This window comes from Falco peregrinus, chromosome 1 (genome assembly GCF_023634155.1).
Source record: "Falco peregrinus isolate bFalPer1 chromosome 1, bFalPer1.pri, whole genome shotgun sequence".
NCBI lineage: Eukaryota > Metazoa > Chordata > Aves > Falconiformes > Falconidae > Falco > Falco peregrinus.
Genome location: NC_073721.1, coordinates 63984950 through 64005062, shown reverse-complemented (window position 1 = coordinate 64005062; position 20113 = coordinate 63984950). Strand labels below are relative to the sequence as shown.

The 20113-nt window shown below is 41.4% G+C and overlaps 1 protein-coding gene across 2 annotated transcripts; it reads right to left on the bottom strand.

Annotated features, from left to right (window-relative positions):
- Positions 1-1006: 1006 nt before the first annotated feature.
- DIO2 (iodothyronine deiodinase 2) lies at positions 1007-18297 on the bottom strand. Of its 2 annotated transcripts, none has more exons than XM_027779217.2 (2): positions 17602-18296; positions 1007-6302 (listed from the first exon to the last, which is right to left on the bottom strand). In XM_027779217.2, exons 1-2 carry the CDS (start codon positions 17821-17823, stop codon positions 5685-5687), a joined length of 840 nt encoding a protein of 279 aa, XP_027635018.1. In that variant the 5' UTR covers positions 17824-18296; the 3' UTR covers positions 1007-5684. The 2 variants fall into 2 exon arrangements, with proteins under 2 accessions (XP_027635018.1, XP_013150398.1); XM_013294944.3 differs by having other exon boundaries at positions 5730-6302; positions 17602-18297.
- Between the last annotated feature and the right edge of the window lie 1816 nt (positions 18298-20113).

Below are 20113 nucleotides of genomic sequence, written 5' to 3'. Positions count from 1 at the left end.
TTACAAATATTTGGGAGCAGCCAGAATCTATTTTTTGGTAACAAGTTAATTATTAATGAACCTATTTTCTAATAAAACTGTTATTTCATCACATCTGCCTTCACCTGATACATATGGTTGTGAAATAAAAAACAAATCCTGAAAGGTGTTTTTATTTCTTCCAGAATATCAAGTAGCTCTTTATAGCAACGATTGATAGAAAAGTCATAACCACTAACAGCCAGAATACAGGAATACTCACACCACTCACAAGTCTGTTTTCAGTACTTCTGAGGGTTATTTTTGTGAACTGGATAATCTAGAGATAGTTATTTCTTTGGTTGTTCCAAGGGCCTGTCAAGCATACTGTAAGGAACATTTCTGCTTGGGCCGCTTAGATGTAATCATTTCCAAAGCTTTCTTTTTCGTGATTTGTTTTGTTCTTTCTTACCTATATTCACAAGCAGTTTTCAGATGTAGGGTCCTATAAAACTTTACTGTGAGGAAAGATGAAAAAGAGGAGGAAATTTCTAATATAGAACTAAATTACAAAGGGAGTTTGTTTAGGTTGCCAGACATTCATCTATTCCAATGTTTTTTTCCCCTGTAGCAGCTATTCAGCTTTTTAATTCTATTTTTCATCTTTTGCCTTTTGTGTGTTCATTGAAATGGGAGCTATATGTATAGCTGATGCATTCACAATGAATTTGTCCATGTTTCGTGTGCTACGTACAGCTTGATACGCTTTCTTCAAGCACATACTTGTTTTGAACAGTGCAATTCTGTGCAGACTCAGCTGCTGTCCTTGTAGCTCTCAGTTTCTCTCCCTGTTGCCGTTCCCAAAAGTTAAGAAGTAGTCAGATATTAAATTCGTCCCACCATTTATAAAGGGGTTTGCTCATAATGCTTAAGATCTAGCCAGGGTGGTGTAGGCTGTATTAAACACAGTTTTAAGTTTCCGTGGTCTAATGTCAAGATTCCACTGCATATTAATAACCAATATTAGAATAAGACGCCACAGAAGAGGTATATTTTCCTTTGTTGTTTATTATAATACAAGAAAAACAAATCTAGAAAGCACATTTCATGGAGCACCATATTGTAACAAAGTGTTGCTGGCTCTCCTGCAAAGTGTATTTTTGACATTTAAACAATGACACACACATAGTCAGTACACACAGGCATCTACACACAGGCATCTACGTGCCGGTGATCTTATTCACAGCCCCAACGAGGCCTAATTTCAAATACAGAAACGCTAAGGTGCACAGAGGAATGCCAGTGTGAGGGCATCTGATCGCCAACTGAGTTAATTACTCTTTTGTTAGCTATCTTCATGAGCACACAAGCTTTCATTGTCTCACCCCAACCTCTCTTCTCTGAAGCCTCCAAATTGGGCCCAAAGGTCACTGAACACGGAGCCGGCACAGACATGGTGTAGAGTTGAACAAAACTGGCCAGTATTCCCTACCTGATACCTCTTATTGCTTTGGTAATAGTACTGAATGGAAGTCTTACAAACTCTTAAACCTCCACATCACAGAAGAACCACTTGCACACATACAGAAACGTAACCTACCTCCCCACACACACATAGCACTGATACCTTTTTGAGAAGCTCTGGGGGTTTCCCCACCAAGATCACCTTCATAAAAATGATTGCATTTTGTTTTTCAAAGGTTCAGACAGTTGTTCAACAATATATTTCAGAATATATTTCTTTCTTTTGAATAGACAGGGCATGTTTTCCTGCTGCCTTAAATTTATGTCATTGTCTACACAAGCAAGAGCAAAATGCTATCGTTTTCATCTGTACAAAATGTTTTACATTCATTTTATACAGTGCTAAATAATGATGCTAAGCACAGAACAATGTAGAATGATAGCCCAAAATAGCTTTTTACCTTATTCAAAACGGAAAAGTACTGGAAGTTTCCCATACTAATGTTAAGACACAGTATTGGGGTCTCTATTATACACAGTAACCTTCCAAAATACTTTCAGGCACCTATTTTGCGAGCTATTGCTCAATATGTATGTCACACTGAAGCACCTCAAGTAATACAGTTTAGTGCCCTGAAACAGTGAGAATAAGAGACAAAAGCAAATCCAGGAACACAGCAGACCAGACCAATTGTGAAGGACGATGCTAGCAAGGCAGTAAAACCACTGCCTAGACCCAGAACAACCCACTGTTACAATAATTCTGGGTATCTGACATATGGCCACTTCTATCATTAACTGAGGACAAGGGATGAAGTTTAATTTAAAACCAAAAAATGCTCTAATTTTGTCAACAAAAATAAATGAAGAGCTTGTATTTTTATCAGCCACTTACAAAAGATTTTTTTTTCCTCTCTTTGAAATACTTCCCCTGCTTTCTGACCACAAATTTTCTGGGGAAATTTAAGGATTTGCAAAATGTATTTCTGTCTTGATAATCAGTGAGGCTGAACTATCTTTAAGTTTTGGGCAGGGTAATGCATTCATGTTGCCAAGAAAAAAATGAAGTTATTATGTATTTTTTCTTGTGGAAAATCCTTGTGGATTTCCCCTTTCCAGGAGCCAATTTTATAATTCCTTTATCCTATGTGATGAACAGACATCTATGAATAACGAGAAAAAATAATGGAAATTCAAAAGGGAAAATGGACTTGAAAAGTAACTGTAACTTTAGATACACAAAGTGGTATAAACTCACAGAATTACTAGCTCAAACTCTCTCCTCCAAGCTAAAGGTATGTTTCAACAGCTGTGCTAAACGTTTGGCTAGCATTTCCCAGATAAACAGTTCGGACTGCAACTGGGTGATGCGGAAAAGAAGAGAGAAAGAAAAGACTTACTAGTTTAAATTTTACAAAGGCTATGGCATTGCTATGGATTAATAAAGTTTCGGATGACTGAAGAACAAGATTTATTAAAGCCAAGATGTTGTGCTAGGTACGTGGAAACATATTGTCTCTCGGAGTAACATCTACAGCTTTACTCACCTGAGTAAAGGGCACTGTAACAGAAAAAGAAGAGATTCAGAGACAGGCAAAAAATACGGGCCTGTATAAGAATGTGAATTATTGTCTTAAGAAAGGTATGCAAATTTCTATAGAGAGTATATAATCACTGACATACTGAAGAAAAATTGGGATCACTCCTGTTTATACTATTTTAGCATACAAGAGCAAGAGCTTGAGAATGACACTGAAAAGCAGCCAATTTAAATCTGAAAAAAAAATATCTGTTTTTATTCATTTTTCTTTGCTCTTAAACATGATGTTTCTTGATTTTAGTATTCCCCACCTCAAGAAATATTTAAATCTCAAAACTCCGGATCAGCCACTCATAGGGATATTCGGACATCAACAATCACATTAGACAAGACAAAAATAAAAAGGGCTGAAGCTAATGAAAATTCCAGAAGAAATTATTGCACCTTCCCCTGAAGCATCTGATACAGTCAGAGGTAGGACTCTGGATTAAATAAGCCATGTAGTTTGGCTGTGTTACTGTTTCTATGATACTAGGTTTAAAAATCTCAGTTACATATCCCAGTTAGTCATGAAAATGTATAACAAACTTCCACACTGAGCAATGCGTTACAGTAACATTAACAAACGGGAGGACAGAATGATTATTATTATTGGCCTTAGACACCACTTATGTGTGCATGTATATGGATATACATACATAGAATTGTATGATACACATATATATGCATACACTAATGCATACATACATACACATGCACACACACAAGCATGTCATCTGAGAAGTGGGGCTCACCATAAGGTCTGAAGACCACTCGTTACGCCCTTCTCGCCAACCAGTGTAAGTGTACATGTGTATACATTTAACAGTGTGTGGAGGAAAATACGAGAAGGAAGGGAAGCATGAACCTGAAAATATGGGAGAAATCACTCATGTTACCGTCATTATTTCAGACCTGTTCTTGAAAACACATCTCCAAATGCCTTGTACATTGGCTGACGTACAACAGCCAAGCAAGAGGAAATACACAGTATTAAAGGGACACTGTGAAAATGAAAATGTTTACATACGTATTTTCTGTTCTTCCCTGTGTTACTACTAATACATCATATTCCTGACAACTGACAGGATGAGAAATTAAAAGAACTAATTTGATTTTTGCCACTTATCCTGTTCATCTGTTTCATGTTTCTGCCAAAGTTGAGAGAAAACTTGGATAGTCCATCTCCTTATGGGTTTTCATTTATCAGCTCCAACGGGTTAGCTCGTAAACTTGCCTTTTCATCAGGCTTGATAAAATCATTGTAGTTTTAGAAATACCTAAACTTAATGTACGTTTTAAGTTGACAGTATCTCTTTAAAGATAATTAATAATTCCTCAGACTCATTCGTATGAAAATTCTGCCATCTTTTACACTTACTCACATTAGTTCACACTATTTGTCCTCCCTGTTTCTCTGGGAAGGCTTTTAAGAACACAAGTGAAACGAACAGACCACCATCCCGTTTGATCGCAGAACTCCAGCTAATCAGTTCTGAGGCTGCAAACAACTGAACTTCCAGACAAGCTAACGTAGCTAGGAACTACCTGCAGGTATCTACAACAGCAAAAATCAGCATGACTACATTTAACAGGGTAAATGACAGGATAGGTTTCCATTTCAATGAGGTAAAGTTGTGCATAAGTTCCCCCATCCCCCCAAATATATCTGTAAGGTCATTAACTCCAATAAAAATAAAAGAAAGAAATAAGTTATTTTCTTTTAAAAAAGCTAAAACTGAAATTACCTTTAAGCCTACCGCTAGACAGAAAGACATCAAGGCGGGTACAGAAACAGAGAAGAGAACCAGAGGATATTGATAAATGTGTGTTGTCAGCTCTGAGAACCAAGGGCTGGCTGGCATCAGCTGAGTTTTGTCTCATGATGCACGCTCTAGACGGTTCTCACTGTTTTGTTACAAATAGTCCAAGTTTGGGGTTTTTTTCAACTTGTAATGGGCTTATTTGATCGCCTTTGTCTTTTTGGTCCAGCTCCATAGATTTTAACATTTCTCTTGGCAGGCGCAGGCCTGCATACTGGATACAAACGTATAGATAGAATGACATCGTTCATAACTGTGCAGAGGCGTTCCTAGAGAGTACAAATACCAGCATACAATGTCTCATTTGGATCTGCAGCCTGCCTGCACGATGCATTGCATGGTGGTTCCTGTAGTCTCTGAACAATAAATTCTCTACGAGAGAGGCCGAGTGCCACACTCCTTGGTATTTCTATGGAAAAGTAATTGCAAGCCCCTGGCTCCTCTCAGGTCACTTGCATTGGCCACAGGAGGGTAAAGACGTGTTTCTGGTGAAATGCGTGGCACTGCCTTTCCATGGATTGCCTTCCAAGCAGCGACGCACCTGGCCGGCCCCAGGGCCAACACTTCACAAGAGGAGCTCCTGGAGACAGGTCCTGTCTCACCACTCTTCCCACTCGCCAGCAGCACCATTTCGCAGAAGCCTCTTCACCTCTTCTGTCCTGTAGCGAGTGCAGGAGTGGGATTTTTTTCATACAAGAATGTTTCTGTGGAGTCAGGGTTTTTTGTTTAATTTTCTTTTCTTACTTAACATTAGCTTGACCTGGTTATCAAGTGTGTTCTCCTGCAATCATCTGAAAGGCCTTCTTGAAACCAGCATATTTTTTCTTTTTTTGTTTTTGTTTTTTCCCTTTTACATCACCTTAAAGGGACACTTCTGTGGACATCGCTTCTGTAGAGAACAGATTTCATCTTTTGCTGAAGTTTTGTTCCAGCCAAAGCCGAACCTCCTGCAGATTGTAGAAAAAGGGGCCTTTGCCTCCCAGATAGGCGATTTTTTGTCTCTGCACAATGCATACTCGCTCAAATGAAACCCCGTAGGCCACGTTGGCGTTGTTGTCCATGCAGTCAGCCACCACTTGGCACTGAGGTGGCAAGGAAAAGCGCTCTAGGAGCTGGTGAGCAGCTGCACATCGGTCTTCCTGGTTCCTGTGTTTCTTGACTTCAAATGAAGAAGGGGAGATTCCAGGGGCAGCCCAGCCATCTGACGGGTGAGCCTCGTCAATGTAGACCAACAGAAAGTCAGCCACACCAGAGAACTCCTCCACCAACTTGCTGAAGGCCGACAGCTGGCTTGTGAATGGTGGTCAGGTAGCTGAACCAAAGTTGACCACCAGCGGCCGCTCAGAGTTGGCAAAATCCAGAAGGTGGCATTTGGTCCCACATTTGCCACTGACATTCTTCCAGCTGTTACTGCTGCCGTCACTGCCCTTGGCTATGTGGATTACACTGGAGTTTGGGGCTTCTCCTCCCAGTTTGACCTGACGGCAAAACAAATTAAAACGTAGCAAGTTAGTGTGACTTGCTTGTCCAGTAGCCTTATGACTACTACTCTTCAAGTCACCTGTCCAAAAAGTACACCTAACTACCCACATGGATGCTAGCATGGGGACATAGCAAATCATCAGAAGCAAACAGAAGAAATTCATCTAGTCCATCTCCACTCACAGTACAGGGAAACATGGCATTCCTGACAGGTATAACTACTTCACTAATGTCAGAACATTTGGTCTGAAATCTGTCTTGTCCTGTCCACTACACACGCACACACAGTCCTGTCCACCCTTACTGTATTTGCAGACTCTTACTCTCTTTCAGACAGACTACCTCCAATTTCTCATAACTTTTCTCTGTGAGCTGAATTTTCTAGATGTGATATTTTTTCACTGCCGTCATCTGAGTTCTCTCTACTTGGTTCACATCTTCCTTGAAGAACAGTGTTAAAAACTTCAAAAGAGTTTTTACTAATTCTCAGAATAATCAGACAATTACTTAATGTATCTCACAGGCTACATCTGTTTCTACATTCCAGATGTTTACTTTTTATGAAACATCATGACTGTTTCTGAAAAGCAGGATTGTTGACTAGGAGTCATCTAGTGAGAAGTTACAATGCCTAGGTCCCTTTTTCTGCCTTTCTAGTTGCTCCCCATCATGGATTTGGATACTTCCTTCATCAGTCCAGCTTGAATTTGGTGCTTTGCACTCGACCCCACTGAACTGCATTTCCTACATTTCAAGGCATTTTTCCAGTTTTCCAAAATCATTCTGCATTGTATCCGTGACCTTCACAACACACGCAGTGCCTCTCAATTTTGAAAGGTTTTCAGATTTCATACATGACTATTCTCTTCCATCCTGCAGTCCAAGGTTGAAAATACTCAGAATACCAAACACAAGGGAGATCTCTGCAGATGCCCACTCAGTGTACATCCTGCTCTTACAGTGGACCAACCAAGACTGTGCTCTCCAAGGGTTTTTCTAACTGCTTTGCAGTAACCGCATCACTGATTGAGTGACACTTCAACTGCAGTGCTTTTCTAGAAGACAACTGGGGGGAAAGCAACAGGAAAAGGGGAAAGTTTTTACACAAAGGTTGAAGTAGGATGAAGTGAAAACAAACTGTTCTCAGCTGTAGCTCCAGATCTAACTCAAACCTAACATGCAATTGTGGAAAAGTAATTTTGCCTGACTGTTTCTATTCCCCTGCCTATAGAAAAAAGGCAGACTATAAGCAACTCATAGAAGGGACTGCCAGGTTTAGGTGGAGCCTGCAGAGGGCTCCAAGATCCTTAGCTGATAACTGCTATAGAACCACAAAATATTACATAAGACAATTAGTTTTTAATGAGCTCTGCCACGGCGATTCCTATGTATCTGCCTTTACCATCAAGCTCTAGTACAACAATGCAATTATCCTTTTGTGCTTCCCTGACTCTTTCTGTCTCTCTCTGTCTCCTGTCTATTTGATTATGTTCAGAAGTGTTGCTTTGAAGGAAACACACAGGGCCAAATTCTGAAGTCTTTCATACTGTATTTATTTCTTTCTGAAGCTACGCTCCAACTAAAGTCAATAGAAGTTAATGCTGAATTTTTAGAATTAGAAACTGATTTTTGGTGCACTTCTACATTATATACATATACATACATATTCTACATTACATTATAGGGTATCCTGGTGAGTCAGACTCACTAAGAAACTGAGTTAACAGCTGAATACTTAGCCAATGCAATTGCTGCTACACACAGATCCAGAGGCAAGTATATTGTAGATACTGGATCCTCCATTTCTCCCCCAGAAATCTGACTACCTTGAGCAAATCTACAGTTATTCATGACTCGGCATTATTTCGTCAGAATAGCAATAGAAGCAAGAAACTAATCAAAGCAAAGTTTGTAAGACACTGACTTTACAGCTGCCAGACTTCACAGTTACACAAGAAGGTCTCACAGCATGTTGGCACACGATAGAAACATCATTTTGACTATTTTCCACGGGGCAAATTGAGACACAACTGTTCTGCCATTCTCACTCAGGCATCAGCAAGGAAGAGAGCCACAGAAAGACTGCCCTAGACCCACAGATCTCTCCAGGCCAAGCACGAGGTAATCGCCCCTGCGAGCAGAGCACGTGCAGCTGCCACTGTATGGCAGGCAAGGGAAGCAAGTGATGCCCCAGGAAAGCACAGCTCCATGTGGCCCCTTCCCCATAAACCTGTGTCTGCAGCATTGCTATCTGCTAGAGCCCTGGTAACAGTTAAAAAAAAAAAAAAAAAAATTAAGACTTGAGCTCCGTTGCCTTTGAGAGCAAGCAAGGTTTGAACTAGCTGGGTTTAGGGCCTGCTGTGTGACTGTGCCCAGCTGTTGAACTCAAGGAAGGAAAAGAGCTGTATCCCAGTTTTTGAAAAGAAAGGCTCTATCTGGAGAGAGGCAGGCTTGGAGACTCGGGCTGTAACATTTAAGCACCATTAAGCATCTTGCAGCGTTTAAAAAGTGCTGCTGCAGGCCACTTAGCAGGTAGTAGGTACTCTGCTGTGCGAGCTGTTGGAACATCTCATTTCTCTCTGCTGTTCTGTGTAGTAAGATAGGCAAAGCATGAGGGACTAAGGTAACGGGCCAGGCTTGAGCAAAGAAATACACAGGTCAAGATCATGCGGTGGCCACCGAATCATCTCGAGGGCTGCATTCAACCCATAAGCCAGCTAGGAAGTTGTGCAAGCCAGTAACTACCAGAAGTGGGCACATCTCAAGAAACACAACACCTGCACATCTGCACAAACACTAGATCCCTCTTTACCTAGAAAGCTTAACTGTTCTTGCACTACCAAGCAAATGCTTTTTTCAGAGCTGGCTTGCCCAAAACGTGCCTTCTGAGCAAAGCCTGACATGTAAGTATCTGTGCTGCACCCACTCCTTGGATGAATAATGGACCTCAGTATTTAGGAGAGTGCACTTATCCAGTCAAAGAAAAGAAGTAATAACATATGATTTATCTCATAAATCACAGTTAAGCAACACAACTTTGAATTTCTGATATTTGCTGGCACTTCTCAGAGGAGGAGAAAAATAAAGGTAGAAAGGACAGAAGCAACTAAAACTCAACGACAAACAGAGCCACTCAGGAGACAAGCTGCATCTGAGCAGCTGTTTCCCCTCGCTCTTCTGGTTTTATTTGAACAAATTTATTATGAGCGAAAATACTGTAACCAACACTCTTGAACTGGGAAACCAGAGTCTGCTTCTTGATCATATCCAAGCAGAAGAGAGGCTACACACTGCAAGCTCCTCGTTACCAACTCAGGTCTACCAAACACTTCTTTTCCTAGGCCAGTCTGCAAACCCTAACGGAACAGACTAACATAACAGCTCCCATCAAACACCAGCATGGAGATGCCCCTCAGGTGCTATTTAGCACGGGTACCAAGGGTGGCATCGTATTTCACTGTTTGTTCTCCAACAAATCAAGCTTGCACTCTGTCTCTCGCACTCCTTATTGACTAAAAACTGGGTAAGTTTAGGAAACAAAGTACAAACATACCCTATGTTACCTTATAGCAGTTTCTTTCCATTTCCCACATTCATGAAGAACATCTCATGGCCGCAGATTACCTACCATTTTTATTTTTGTTTCTAGGAGTGCTTGTGTTGGGTTTTTTCCCCTTAATGAGACATCCTTGCCAAGCAGGCATTCACAAGGCATTTTCTGCTCTTGTAGAGGAGTAATTAAGGTCGGTGCCAGTGTCAGGCAATCCAAAAAGCAGCCCTGCCCAGTCGTTAATGTTTAAACATAAGCAGCGGCATCTCCGCTAATTAGTCTTGATGAAGCGCTGACGTTCCCAAAGGGACTCTTTATTTTGCCAGGCTCAGAACCGATTGACACAGGATGACAATATCATCCTTGCTGATCATTTGCATTGTAGGCCTTGGCTGTTTTCTTTGTTGTTATTTATTGAAAGAAAAAATAGCTCTTGGAAAAGAGAATCAACGCAATGAGAAAACAAAGAAAAACCCCCATGTATTCAGCCAAACCGCTTTTGAAATCTTACACAAAGGCAGGCAAAATATAAATTCTGAGAAACAAACTAGCAGAATTCCCCTCACACGCGATCCAGCATTTCTATAATCACGTACTTCTGTGCGTGAATGTTTGGGCACTCTGTGCCAGCCTGGGACGAGGCGGAGAGCGGGCAGCGCAGGCACCCCCTCCCGCGCAGCCTGCCTGGGACACGCAAGGTTGGCCAAGCAAATTGGGAGCCAGCCCAGCCAGCAGCCAGCCACAGCCCCTCACCAAAGCAATGACTTGCAGCGTTTGGGTGAATTCCGTGTTTGCTTGACAAGCCTCGGTGCTGCATGCCCTTCTGCAAGTCCGCGCGCAGAGCGAGAAGGGAACAAGGTTGCCGATGCATTAGCACGCTGGCTGCAAAATGACGGAGACTTAGGAGCGGGAAAGAAAGCCCTATTCATAAACGACAGGCTAGAAATAGCACATAGTGCTAACTTTGTTGTACATTCTCCAGGAGGACTAGGAAAAGCCCCACGGACAAAACATGGCCTCCTCATTTACCTTTTCGTTTTTCTCATTTTGCTTTTATCAGCTTTAGCATAACCCTCCTGGGATGCCATGCACTGGGATACAGCTTTCATACCCTGCATGAGGGATTTTCAAATGGTTTGGCAGACTCATCGGGCTGTGTCAACCCCCTAAAGAAAATAGGTGATGCCAGACAATTAGCAGTCTGTGATATTAGCCATTTCAATATGGACATGCTGCGTCCGGGACTGGAGTCCAGGGATCGGTAATGAACTGAATCCCTGGAGCTTTTTGCTCCTTTCAAGTTCTCTGCTTTGATTTGATTTGATCCTAATTCAGCTAAATATAGCCTCTGAACAGCCTGATACTTCTCAGTGCTTTATCCAAATCATAGTCAGACTCTGGCTGGGGAATTATACAATACATTATTTTTATTTTCTTTATTTGCATGACCCAGAGCTGGAGAACTCTGCAGTGGATAAAAATTCCAGGAGGCCCTCGTCTGGAGTAGCATACAGGAGCAGGAACCCTTCATTTGTCATGGGGAGGTGACAGCTTGTTGTAAGAGACTCGATTACTCGGAGAGCAGAGACTAGAATTGACTCACGTTCTCCCAGAGTCCCCAGTCTTTTATTTAGGATCAGGTGTATGAAGCTGAGGGAGGGAAGTGGGAGTCAAATTAAAAAGGGCACATTCTAGATCAAAATAACTAGTCAAATGCTGTTTTCTTGATTTAAAAATTGCCGTCCCACAAAGGAACATGCATGGCAGAGGAAAAGCATAAAGGAGCCTTTTGCCTGGTACTCTTATAAAAGAAAATGGATAATTTTTAAGAAAATACATTCTATATATTTATAAGAAAACATTAAAAAAATGGATAATTTCAGCTCCTCTGGTCAGGGAGCCTACAGCAAGCTGCTTAAGGGCTTCTGTCTCCCGCTGGATGGGAGCATGGCCTCCAGCACCATGGCCTCAGGGCCACTTGCTGCCCTGCTGGGCTAACTACAGGTGACACAGTCCTTCACCAGTCTTTGCTGGTCAGCACCTGGAGGAGATTTGAAGTTAATTTGGATGATCTTTTTGTTGGTTCTTTTTTTTTTAAAACTCAGCTTTAGCAATGTATGAGTCCATACACAGCAGTGATTCTGCTGGCGAGGCAGAGCCAGGGTGCAGGGATTGGGTACAAGCCTTTCCCTGGGTGCTGCCCACTTGCTGCGCCTACCACAGCCGAGGGGGTTACACAAGGGTTTTACAAAAAGGCAGCAGTTCCTTCGGTCAGTTTTCCACATGTTAGAGTGGAAATGGAAGACTGCAAAGAGGTGGTGTGGAAGAAGTGAAGTTAGATCTGCAAAATGAAATGGACAGGATGAGCCCCCATGTGGGACAGGAGTTGTCAGATCCCTTTTTCTACCTTTGTCCATCTTGGGTGTTTGAACCATACGCTCCAGTCTTGGGTGAACCATCAGCTCTGTGGGACAAACCACCTGCCTCTCTTGCCTAGGACACTCCCTGGGGCAATGGGTCTAGGCTGGTCCTCAGGCACTACTAGAACAAACATGATTATATATTATTAATAATGACAATGTCTTAATAATAATGACAATGACATGCCCAAATCCTGTTGACCTTATGTTCCAAACGCTGCAGGAAAAGTTTTAATTGTGGTTTTATTTTGTTTTTCTCACTTCTTTCAAGACTGTTTTAATTTGCAAATGTCAATGAAAACAATCCTGCTAAGGCTGAACTTTGTAATGCCAATAAAATATTTTTAATACCACACAATATCTAGCTTCTAAACCCCAAAACTACAGAACACACTCTTTCGCAAATTCCCTTTATCATTGTCAAATTCAGAGAAAGACACTTTGTTACCTTGCTAAATACAAATAATGAGTACAGAGGTTATGCCTTCCTTCCAACCTTTAAAAAATTTCTCCCCAAAGCAAAGAGTTACTGGACAGCCAAACAGCAGGTAAAGGATCACGCCAGTATATTACTTTCAAATTTTGTGATAATGCTGTCCAGCATGTACTGAAGATGACAGTTCTGGGGCTGTCCTGCTTTGCATACTGATTTATTTTAGGAATAAAAGATGTAGTTATCAGGCAGGCAGAAGTAGCCAAAGGTAATTTAATTGTGCTTCCTTGAAATCTGAGGAAAACCCAACTGGGTGTTTACTGAACCAGTCTACTTGGTGCTACACCCAGAGCTGGGTCTATGCCGTGAAGCTGGGATCCTGTGCCAACCGTCCCCTCCCTGCTGGGTCTGTCATGCCAGAGTTTGCTGCTGGCCCATGCTAAAGACAGTAGAAAGCCGTACGTGCAAATACCCACCACCATTCATCACTTGAGATACCAGCATCCTTCTGAGGCCTGGAATGTGCATTTACACCCATGTGCATATATGTGCATGTTACCCCCTAGATGCATCACGGCATTTGGCTGCTTCAGGGAGATGCCATTAAGGTCTTCCCCCTAACTATCCTGCACTGAGGTGGAGAAGAGGGAGGGTTTCCTCTAGGATAACCTTACGCCTCTCCACTGAGGACCAGGCACCATAGCTCTGAAACACAAAGCTTGTATCTGGAATGGAAAAGCTTCCAGCATGAGGTCCCTCCACTGAGGATTGCTAATAGGGACAACCTTTTATGTACCCATTTTAAAAGCATTTTAAGATAATGATTTCTCACCTTTGGAGTCTTAGAAAGTGGATTCATCTCAGTACTAAATAAAGCATGGAACTCAGCAGGTAAAAAACAAGCTTTTAAAGGTAAATACGATGTCTTTTTCCAAAGCCCTCTGGCTATTTCTCTGGGTTGCTATAAGGTATGTGACACATTCAGTAGACATGCTGTGGCCTAAAACAAATGCCTCACTGGCATTTCTAGAGCCGGCCTCTATAAATCGTGCAGAAGGCACACTAGCACCTTCCCAAAAATCTCTTGGGTTTTGTCTCTTATCTGTAGGTGTGGTTGCGTTCATATCTATACATATGTATACACACACATAATACGTGTATACATATACAGAGAAATGAGAGAGGACTGACTCCTGAAAACGGAGATGATGCATGCCTATGTGTGTGGATTTTTACATTTATACACATATAGGTATATGTATGTACATATATATATAGACAGATACACACACATATATGTATCTGTATACATACAAACACATATGAAAGTGCGAATACCTACACTCACATACATACATACATGATTTGCTCTTCAGGAGTCAAACCCCTCATTTCTGTAGATAAACAGAGCACAGCAGTAAATCAGAAAAATAACATTTAAATGAAATAGTTGCACTCTTTCCATTATACAAAGTTAATGCAACTTGACTACTAGCTCTATTTGTCTCTGTTATGACAATTAATCTGGTCCTAAAGACTCCCTTGTTGCAATATTAGACACGCTTGCCTCTTGGAAAAGAATAGGAGAAGGATGGTCTATGAATCACAAAGCTGGTGCGGTGTAGACAATATCAACACTGTGACAGATACTGAACTCAGAGCTAAAGAAGTAAAAAGAAACATATTAATCATTGATAAAATTTACATAAGAAAATAAAAATAAACAAAAGATCAATCATTTTGATTCCAGCGGGACTGTAACATGTAGAGAAAACAAGTCATATAAAATGTTCCAATAAAAAAGCTTACTTACTATACTCTATTCCAATACAACAAACTCCACACTGCTTCCCCACTGAGGATGTTAAAGTCTTCAACTGTTGCTAAGTAATCTTGCCTATGAAATAATTGCCTCAATCAAAAAGTCATGTGTAATAGTACTTAACAACAACAAAAAGCAGAACAAAAGCAAGTCAAAATTTGGGTAAGATTTTCAAAAGTTTTTCTAGAAGGGAAAACATATCAGAATAGCCATTTTCAAATACACTTTAGTTTAACTATTCCAAGATCATGTCTTGCACACACTAGTCCTGAAACAAAACCACTTAAGTCTGGAACAGTCTGTGTGCTTTCAAGGCAGAGGTCCTTTCTTGTAACAAATTTACTTTAATCCAGAATCTAGTATCTACCCACACTGTTTTTCTGGAATGGCTTCCAGTAAATTTTTCTGTGAACAGAAATTTTACATCAAGTACTTTTGTGAAAAATGTTATGAAATGTACTTAAGAAGAGTTCTGTTAGTGGCACAAAACATAGCAAAAACGAGTATAGTTACTACTTTAATCCAGTACTAACTGGCAGTCTAGCTTTGGTTTATCTCAGACATCTGCAATTCTGCTATTCTAGTTGAATCATAAATACTCCTCAATGGAATGAGCTTAAGCACCTGCTTAAGTACTTTGCTAATATCTGGCTTCAGCTAGCAACCTGGAGCAATAAACAATCATGGCTATGATATCAATTGCATTTTGTCATGCTCTTTAGTACTCTGATTCCATAATATTTTTATTTCCCACCCTCACTAATTGGCTAAGATTAAGATATCACAAGTGGGCAGTCCTATTCAGGATTTAGAAAAAGATGATTTAAGGAAAATGATGCTTTGTGGGACAGTCTTTAATATATTTCACTTTCTCATGTTTTTTAAACATTACCACAAGGCAGGGTAAATTCAATTTTCTTCAGCTCTACCAGTACAGCTTTCCAGCTGAAACTTTATTTCTTTCTCTTTTTTACAGAATCAGCAGAAGATTATCCTCCATTGTGGGGGTGATGACTCTTCTTCTCATAATATTGCTCCTCAGATTATGGTGTTCCCTCTGTAATTTGATTTCTACAATTATCTACCTTCCTGTGACTATCAAAGGTTTCCGATGATCTTCTGTCCTTATGGCCCATAATTCTATTACAGAAAACAGACTCTTTCCATGAATTGTTGGTCAATTAGTTTCATCTTAAGGACAGCTGGCACAAATGGATTTTTTCCCCTTTTTGGAACAAGGTTATAAAGTTTGGTTATGTTTATATGCATTTTTCTGTTGAGTTCATTGAGGCCCAGAATCCATCCTAGGGACCTTAAAGCCTGATTGACCTAACAACCTAGGTGATTTAATGGTGAAAAGGGAGAGTATTTAATTACCAAAGTTCAAGGTACGAGTTTCATTGCCAACACCAAAAATAGCACAGAGCTATCCTCCCTGTAGTTTCCATGGTTGACACCAACAGCACTGAGGAAAAGGCAAAGTATGACTTTGGGAAGTACAGAAAGGCATGCGACATCTTTATTTTAAATTATTTTGTATTACCTAAGCAAAACGAGGTTGAAAATATCTCGTGGATGTAAGGTTCCTTACAGCTCCACCCGTTCTTCAGACCCTGGGCCACATACAGGTTGCAAATGTGGGAACTGGGACTCGGCCGTTTCAGAGCTGTGCTACCAGCTCCCACTGGAGCCTCGACCAAGTCATGTGTTAACTGTCCTGCTTTGCCTTGTCTGTAAAATGGGAACAATTGTGTTCACCGGCCCATTTAACAAGGCCACTGTAAAATTTACTTATGTCTGGTGAAGAGACTAAAAACAGAAGCTAGAACCGCTAGGAGAATACTGAGCTTCATTCAGCATTACTTTATTTGGGTAGCCAGCTGGCTGATTCCTAGGGTGGCAGTAAGAGGTTGACCCATTTGGCAAAAGCAAACGTTATTTATATTTGTCTTACACTGAAAATTAACTTCCCCGTGGCCTGGGTTTCAAAGCTAAGCAGCTGGTATTCCATATCAGAAACCCAGCAAACACCAGCGCCACAAGCTCTTCACATCCCTAGGTGAGAGCAAACACAAAAGGCATTATAGGGGAGTGAAAAGGGACCAGGGAAGGCGATACAAAAATAAGTGTTTCAGAAGATACAGAGCTATCATTTGGACAGGACCCCTGTGACCTCATGACATCACACGGGTATGTTAAATTAGATGGTCTAAATAAGACAACAAATTAACAGACTAAGCACTGTTTTGGAAGCCACAGAGCTCTGAATCCAGTTCTTCTACTTACTAACTGGGTGGCCTGTTCAAGAAATTTCATCTTTTTGGGTCCACCTTTTCAAACTATAAAAGGGAGCTATAACTACCTCTTTAGACCTGGGCAGCACCACTGGGTAATGTTTGTACAAAGCTTAAAGGGAAAAAAAAGTACATGTTGCACAACTGCTATTGGCCTTCTTAACTTAAATCATCAGGCAGCTGTCCCTCAGCTAGTCAAGTTCATTTTTAATCTCTGACATGTCCCTCTGTCATTGCTTTCTTGAAGAAAAAAGGCTCAGTGTTTCCCTCGGTGCCCAGTTTTACTATTACTTGGATGCTTCCCCCAGTATAAAAAATAACATACGCGCAACAGAAAATGCCAATGTAATGACAAGGTTTCACCTCTTTCACTCTAATTAAACCAATTCTATCTGTCACACAGATGACATCTGTCTGTGCAGCGCTCTGTCTGAAGACGCAGCCTTCCTATCACCTCTGAGGATTTCCCATGGCAAATAATTAAACAACAGCTGTGAAAACACCCAGGGCATTTTACAATTATGCGAGGATCTTGAAACACTTGATGAACGTGATGATTCGTCCCGGTGGGGAAACTGAGGCACGGCTCAACTAAGTGCCCCGGCCATGGCCGCACAGAGGGTCAGGGGCAGAGCAGCGAGCCCGCAGCCCGAGCTTTCACCTTGCACCTCTCCCATCAAACTTCACACCAGAGAGGGGACACCCAGCCGTCACCCCCTTCCCCTGGCCGCAGGGATGCTCCTCGGAGCTGGCCCCTGCCCACCCCCGGTACTCACCTGCTTGTAGGCGTCCAGGAGGAAGCTGTTCCAGACGCAGCGCAGCCCCTCCGAGGTCAGCATCCTCCGCCACTCGCCGCGCCCGGACTTGGAGCGGCTGAGGAACAGCACCATGTGCTTCAGGAGGATCACCGAGTCATACAGCGCAAGGAAGAGGCAATTGGAGAAAAAGACCGGCAAGATCTGAAGCGTGATCAGCAAATCCACACTTAGCAGACCCATCTTCCTTGCTGCTTCTCTTCAGCCGGATGCCTTCAGCTCCCTTTTTTGCTCTGTACCCTCATTTAAAAAAGTACAGTAAAAAGCATTTCAAAAGCCTCGTTACCCTCCTCCCAGCCGCTCTCTTTAAAACGAGCGGAGATAGTTAAAGACGAGCAGGCTGGTTAAAACCATAACTGCATGATACTCATTCAACTCAGAGCCGCTTATTTTGCAGAAACTAAGATGTTAACAAAAATTCTTCCCTTAACCAGGAGACCTGATTTTGTTGAAGAGAGAGGCAGCTGTGTTTCCAGTTCCCTGCAGTTACAAAATTTAAGCTGAGACTGTTAATTGTTAACTTTCCTGTGCTATCCCATTGTTTCCCAGCTATTTAAGCACTGCACAGACCTCTCATTTCTGTGTCGGTGGAGCTAGCTACCAGGTGCAACAATACTTTTTTAAAAAAAGGTTTATGTACATAAACTTTCTGTTCCTCCCTCCCTCCCTCCCTCCCTCTCTCCCTCCCCCCCACCCGCCTCTCTGTATTCCTGCCTTGCCTCCTCTCTCCCTCTCCCTTGCTATCTGCCTATGGTGCAAAGTGCTTTCCCCTCTGGAGTCCCAGCTTGCTTCCCTGAAGCCTTTTATACATTCCCTAGCTAATTGCTGCAATAGAGAAGTGAAACCCTAATCTTAGTAAAGATCTTGACGTCAATGTAAAAGAGGGCTTTACTTTGGCCAGGACTGCAGTGAATAGAAAAATGAAATTCTCAAAACTTTTTTTTTTTTTTTCTTTCCCCTTAAGAGAGAGGAGAAAAAAAGAGAGACAGACAGCAAGGGTGGAACTTTGCTTTGCTTTGAAAAGGAAAAAGAAAAAAAACCCAATATGCTTCTGACTGCTCTTATGAAATGCTTTCAAATTTTGGAAAAAGTATTTTCATATGACGTGGAAGGTGACACGGCAACGCAAGCTTCTGTTGGTTTTTTCCCTCATGGCTGTTTTTTTTCCTTTGCCCTTTTGTCTTTTCCAGGAAGGTGTGTGAGTTGATGCATCCCAAGAAAGGGCATGTTTCTGTACATTTTCCTCCCACCTCCATGAAGTACAACATGTATAGGGTTTAAATATCTTTTGTTGTCTTACCGGTATTTAAGGAAAAAGTAGTAAACACCCAGCACTGACTTCATCTACTGATGTGTAAGAGAAGAAGATAAGAGAGGAGGGAAAAAAAAAAAAAAAAAAAAAGCTTTTGAAGGACTTGCGGTTTTTTAAGCTAATGTTCCCTGCTTAAAAATAATATGCTACAGCCTTAAATGCTGTCAATCAACTGAGCTTCAAGGACTTTAATATTCCCCTATGATAACTATTTACATGCACTAGCCTAACGAGGATAACTAACTTTCAGTTAAAAGCTTATAAAAAGAAACAGAAAGAGGTTTCCTCTGGCAGAGCCATGTGTGCTTTAACAACCACAAGTATCCCCTGCAGCCCCATACTGAAGGTTTACTTTGTTTATTTGCACTTTTCTTTGTTTCACCTATTTAGTCTGATATTCAGTCTTCTTTCCACCATTTTTTTTTTCTTTACTACATTAGACACAGTTTGTTTGTTTGGTTTTTGGTGGGATTTTTTTCTCGCATGGTTCTAACTTCCTTAGGTAAATATTTCATGTGTTTTATGTTGCAGACATCCATAATTCTGGTTTTGAGTGGTTGTCTTCCCCATGTGCTTATGTAGGCTCTCCTCATCAGATACATTTCATTCCCACAGGTGCCAGCGTGATATCTAACCTTTGTCACCTCACATCCTTGATGAGTAGTACAGGCTTCCTTCATTAATATATCTTAGTCTTCATCAGTCATCACTATCCTTTCACTGCTAGCAACTGCAGAAGGTAAATACCATCAATCTTCCCTATTCTGGGGTCTTTCATTTTCAGATATTGCCGTAACACTTGGGATGTCATTATACGAGGATGCATACCTCTAGAAAGGCCACCCCATGTGTTGGGCTCACCAAAGAGAAGTTTGTTTAGGTAGCCTATCAGGCATTTGCAAAAGATATCACCCAGACAGGATATCTTCCAGCAAATGTTTACTCAAAGAAATAACTTTAAAAGGTTACACACATTAAACCAGTGACCTTCTGCGTTACCAGCATAAACAAAAAAAGGAACTGAGTTTCTTTTTCAAAGCTACAACAGTTTTTAAAGTCAAAATGTCGGTGATGACAGTGTTCTGTTGCCATAGAAAGGACTGCAACCTCACAGATCTGGCTTTATTACTCAAACTTGCAAAAACACGTTATAAGCAGGCA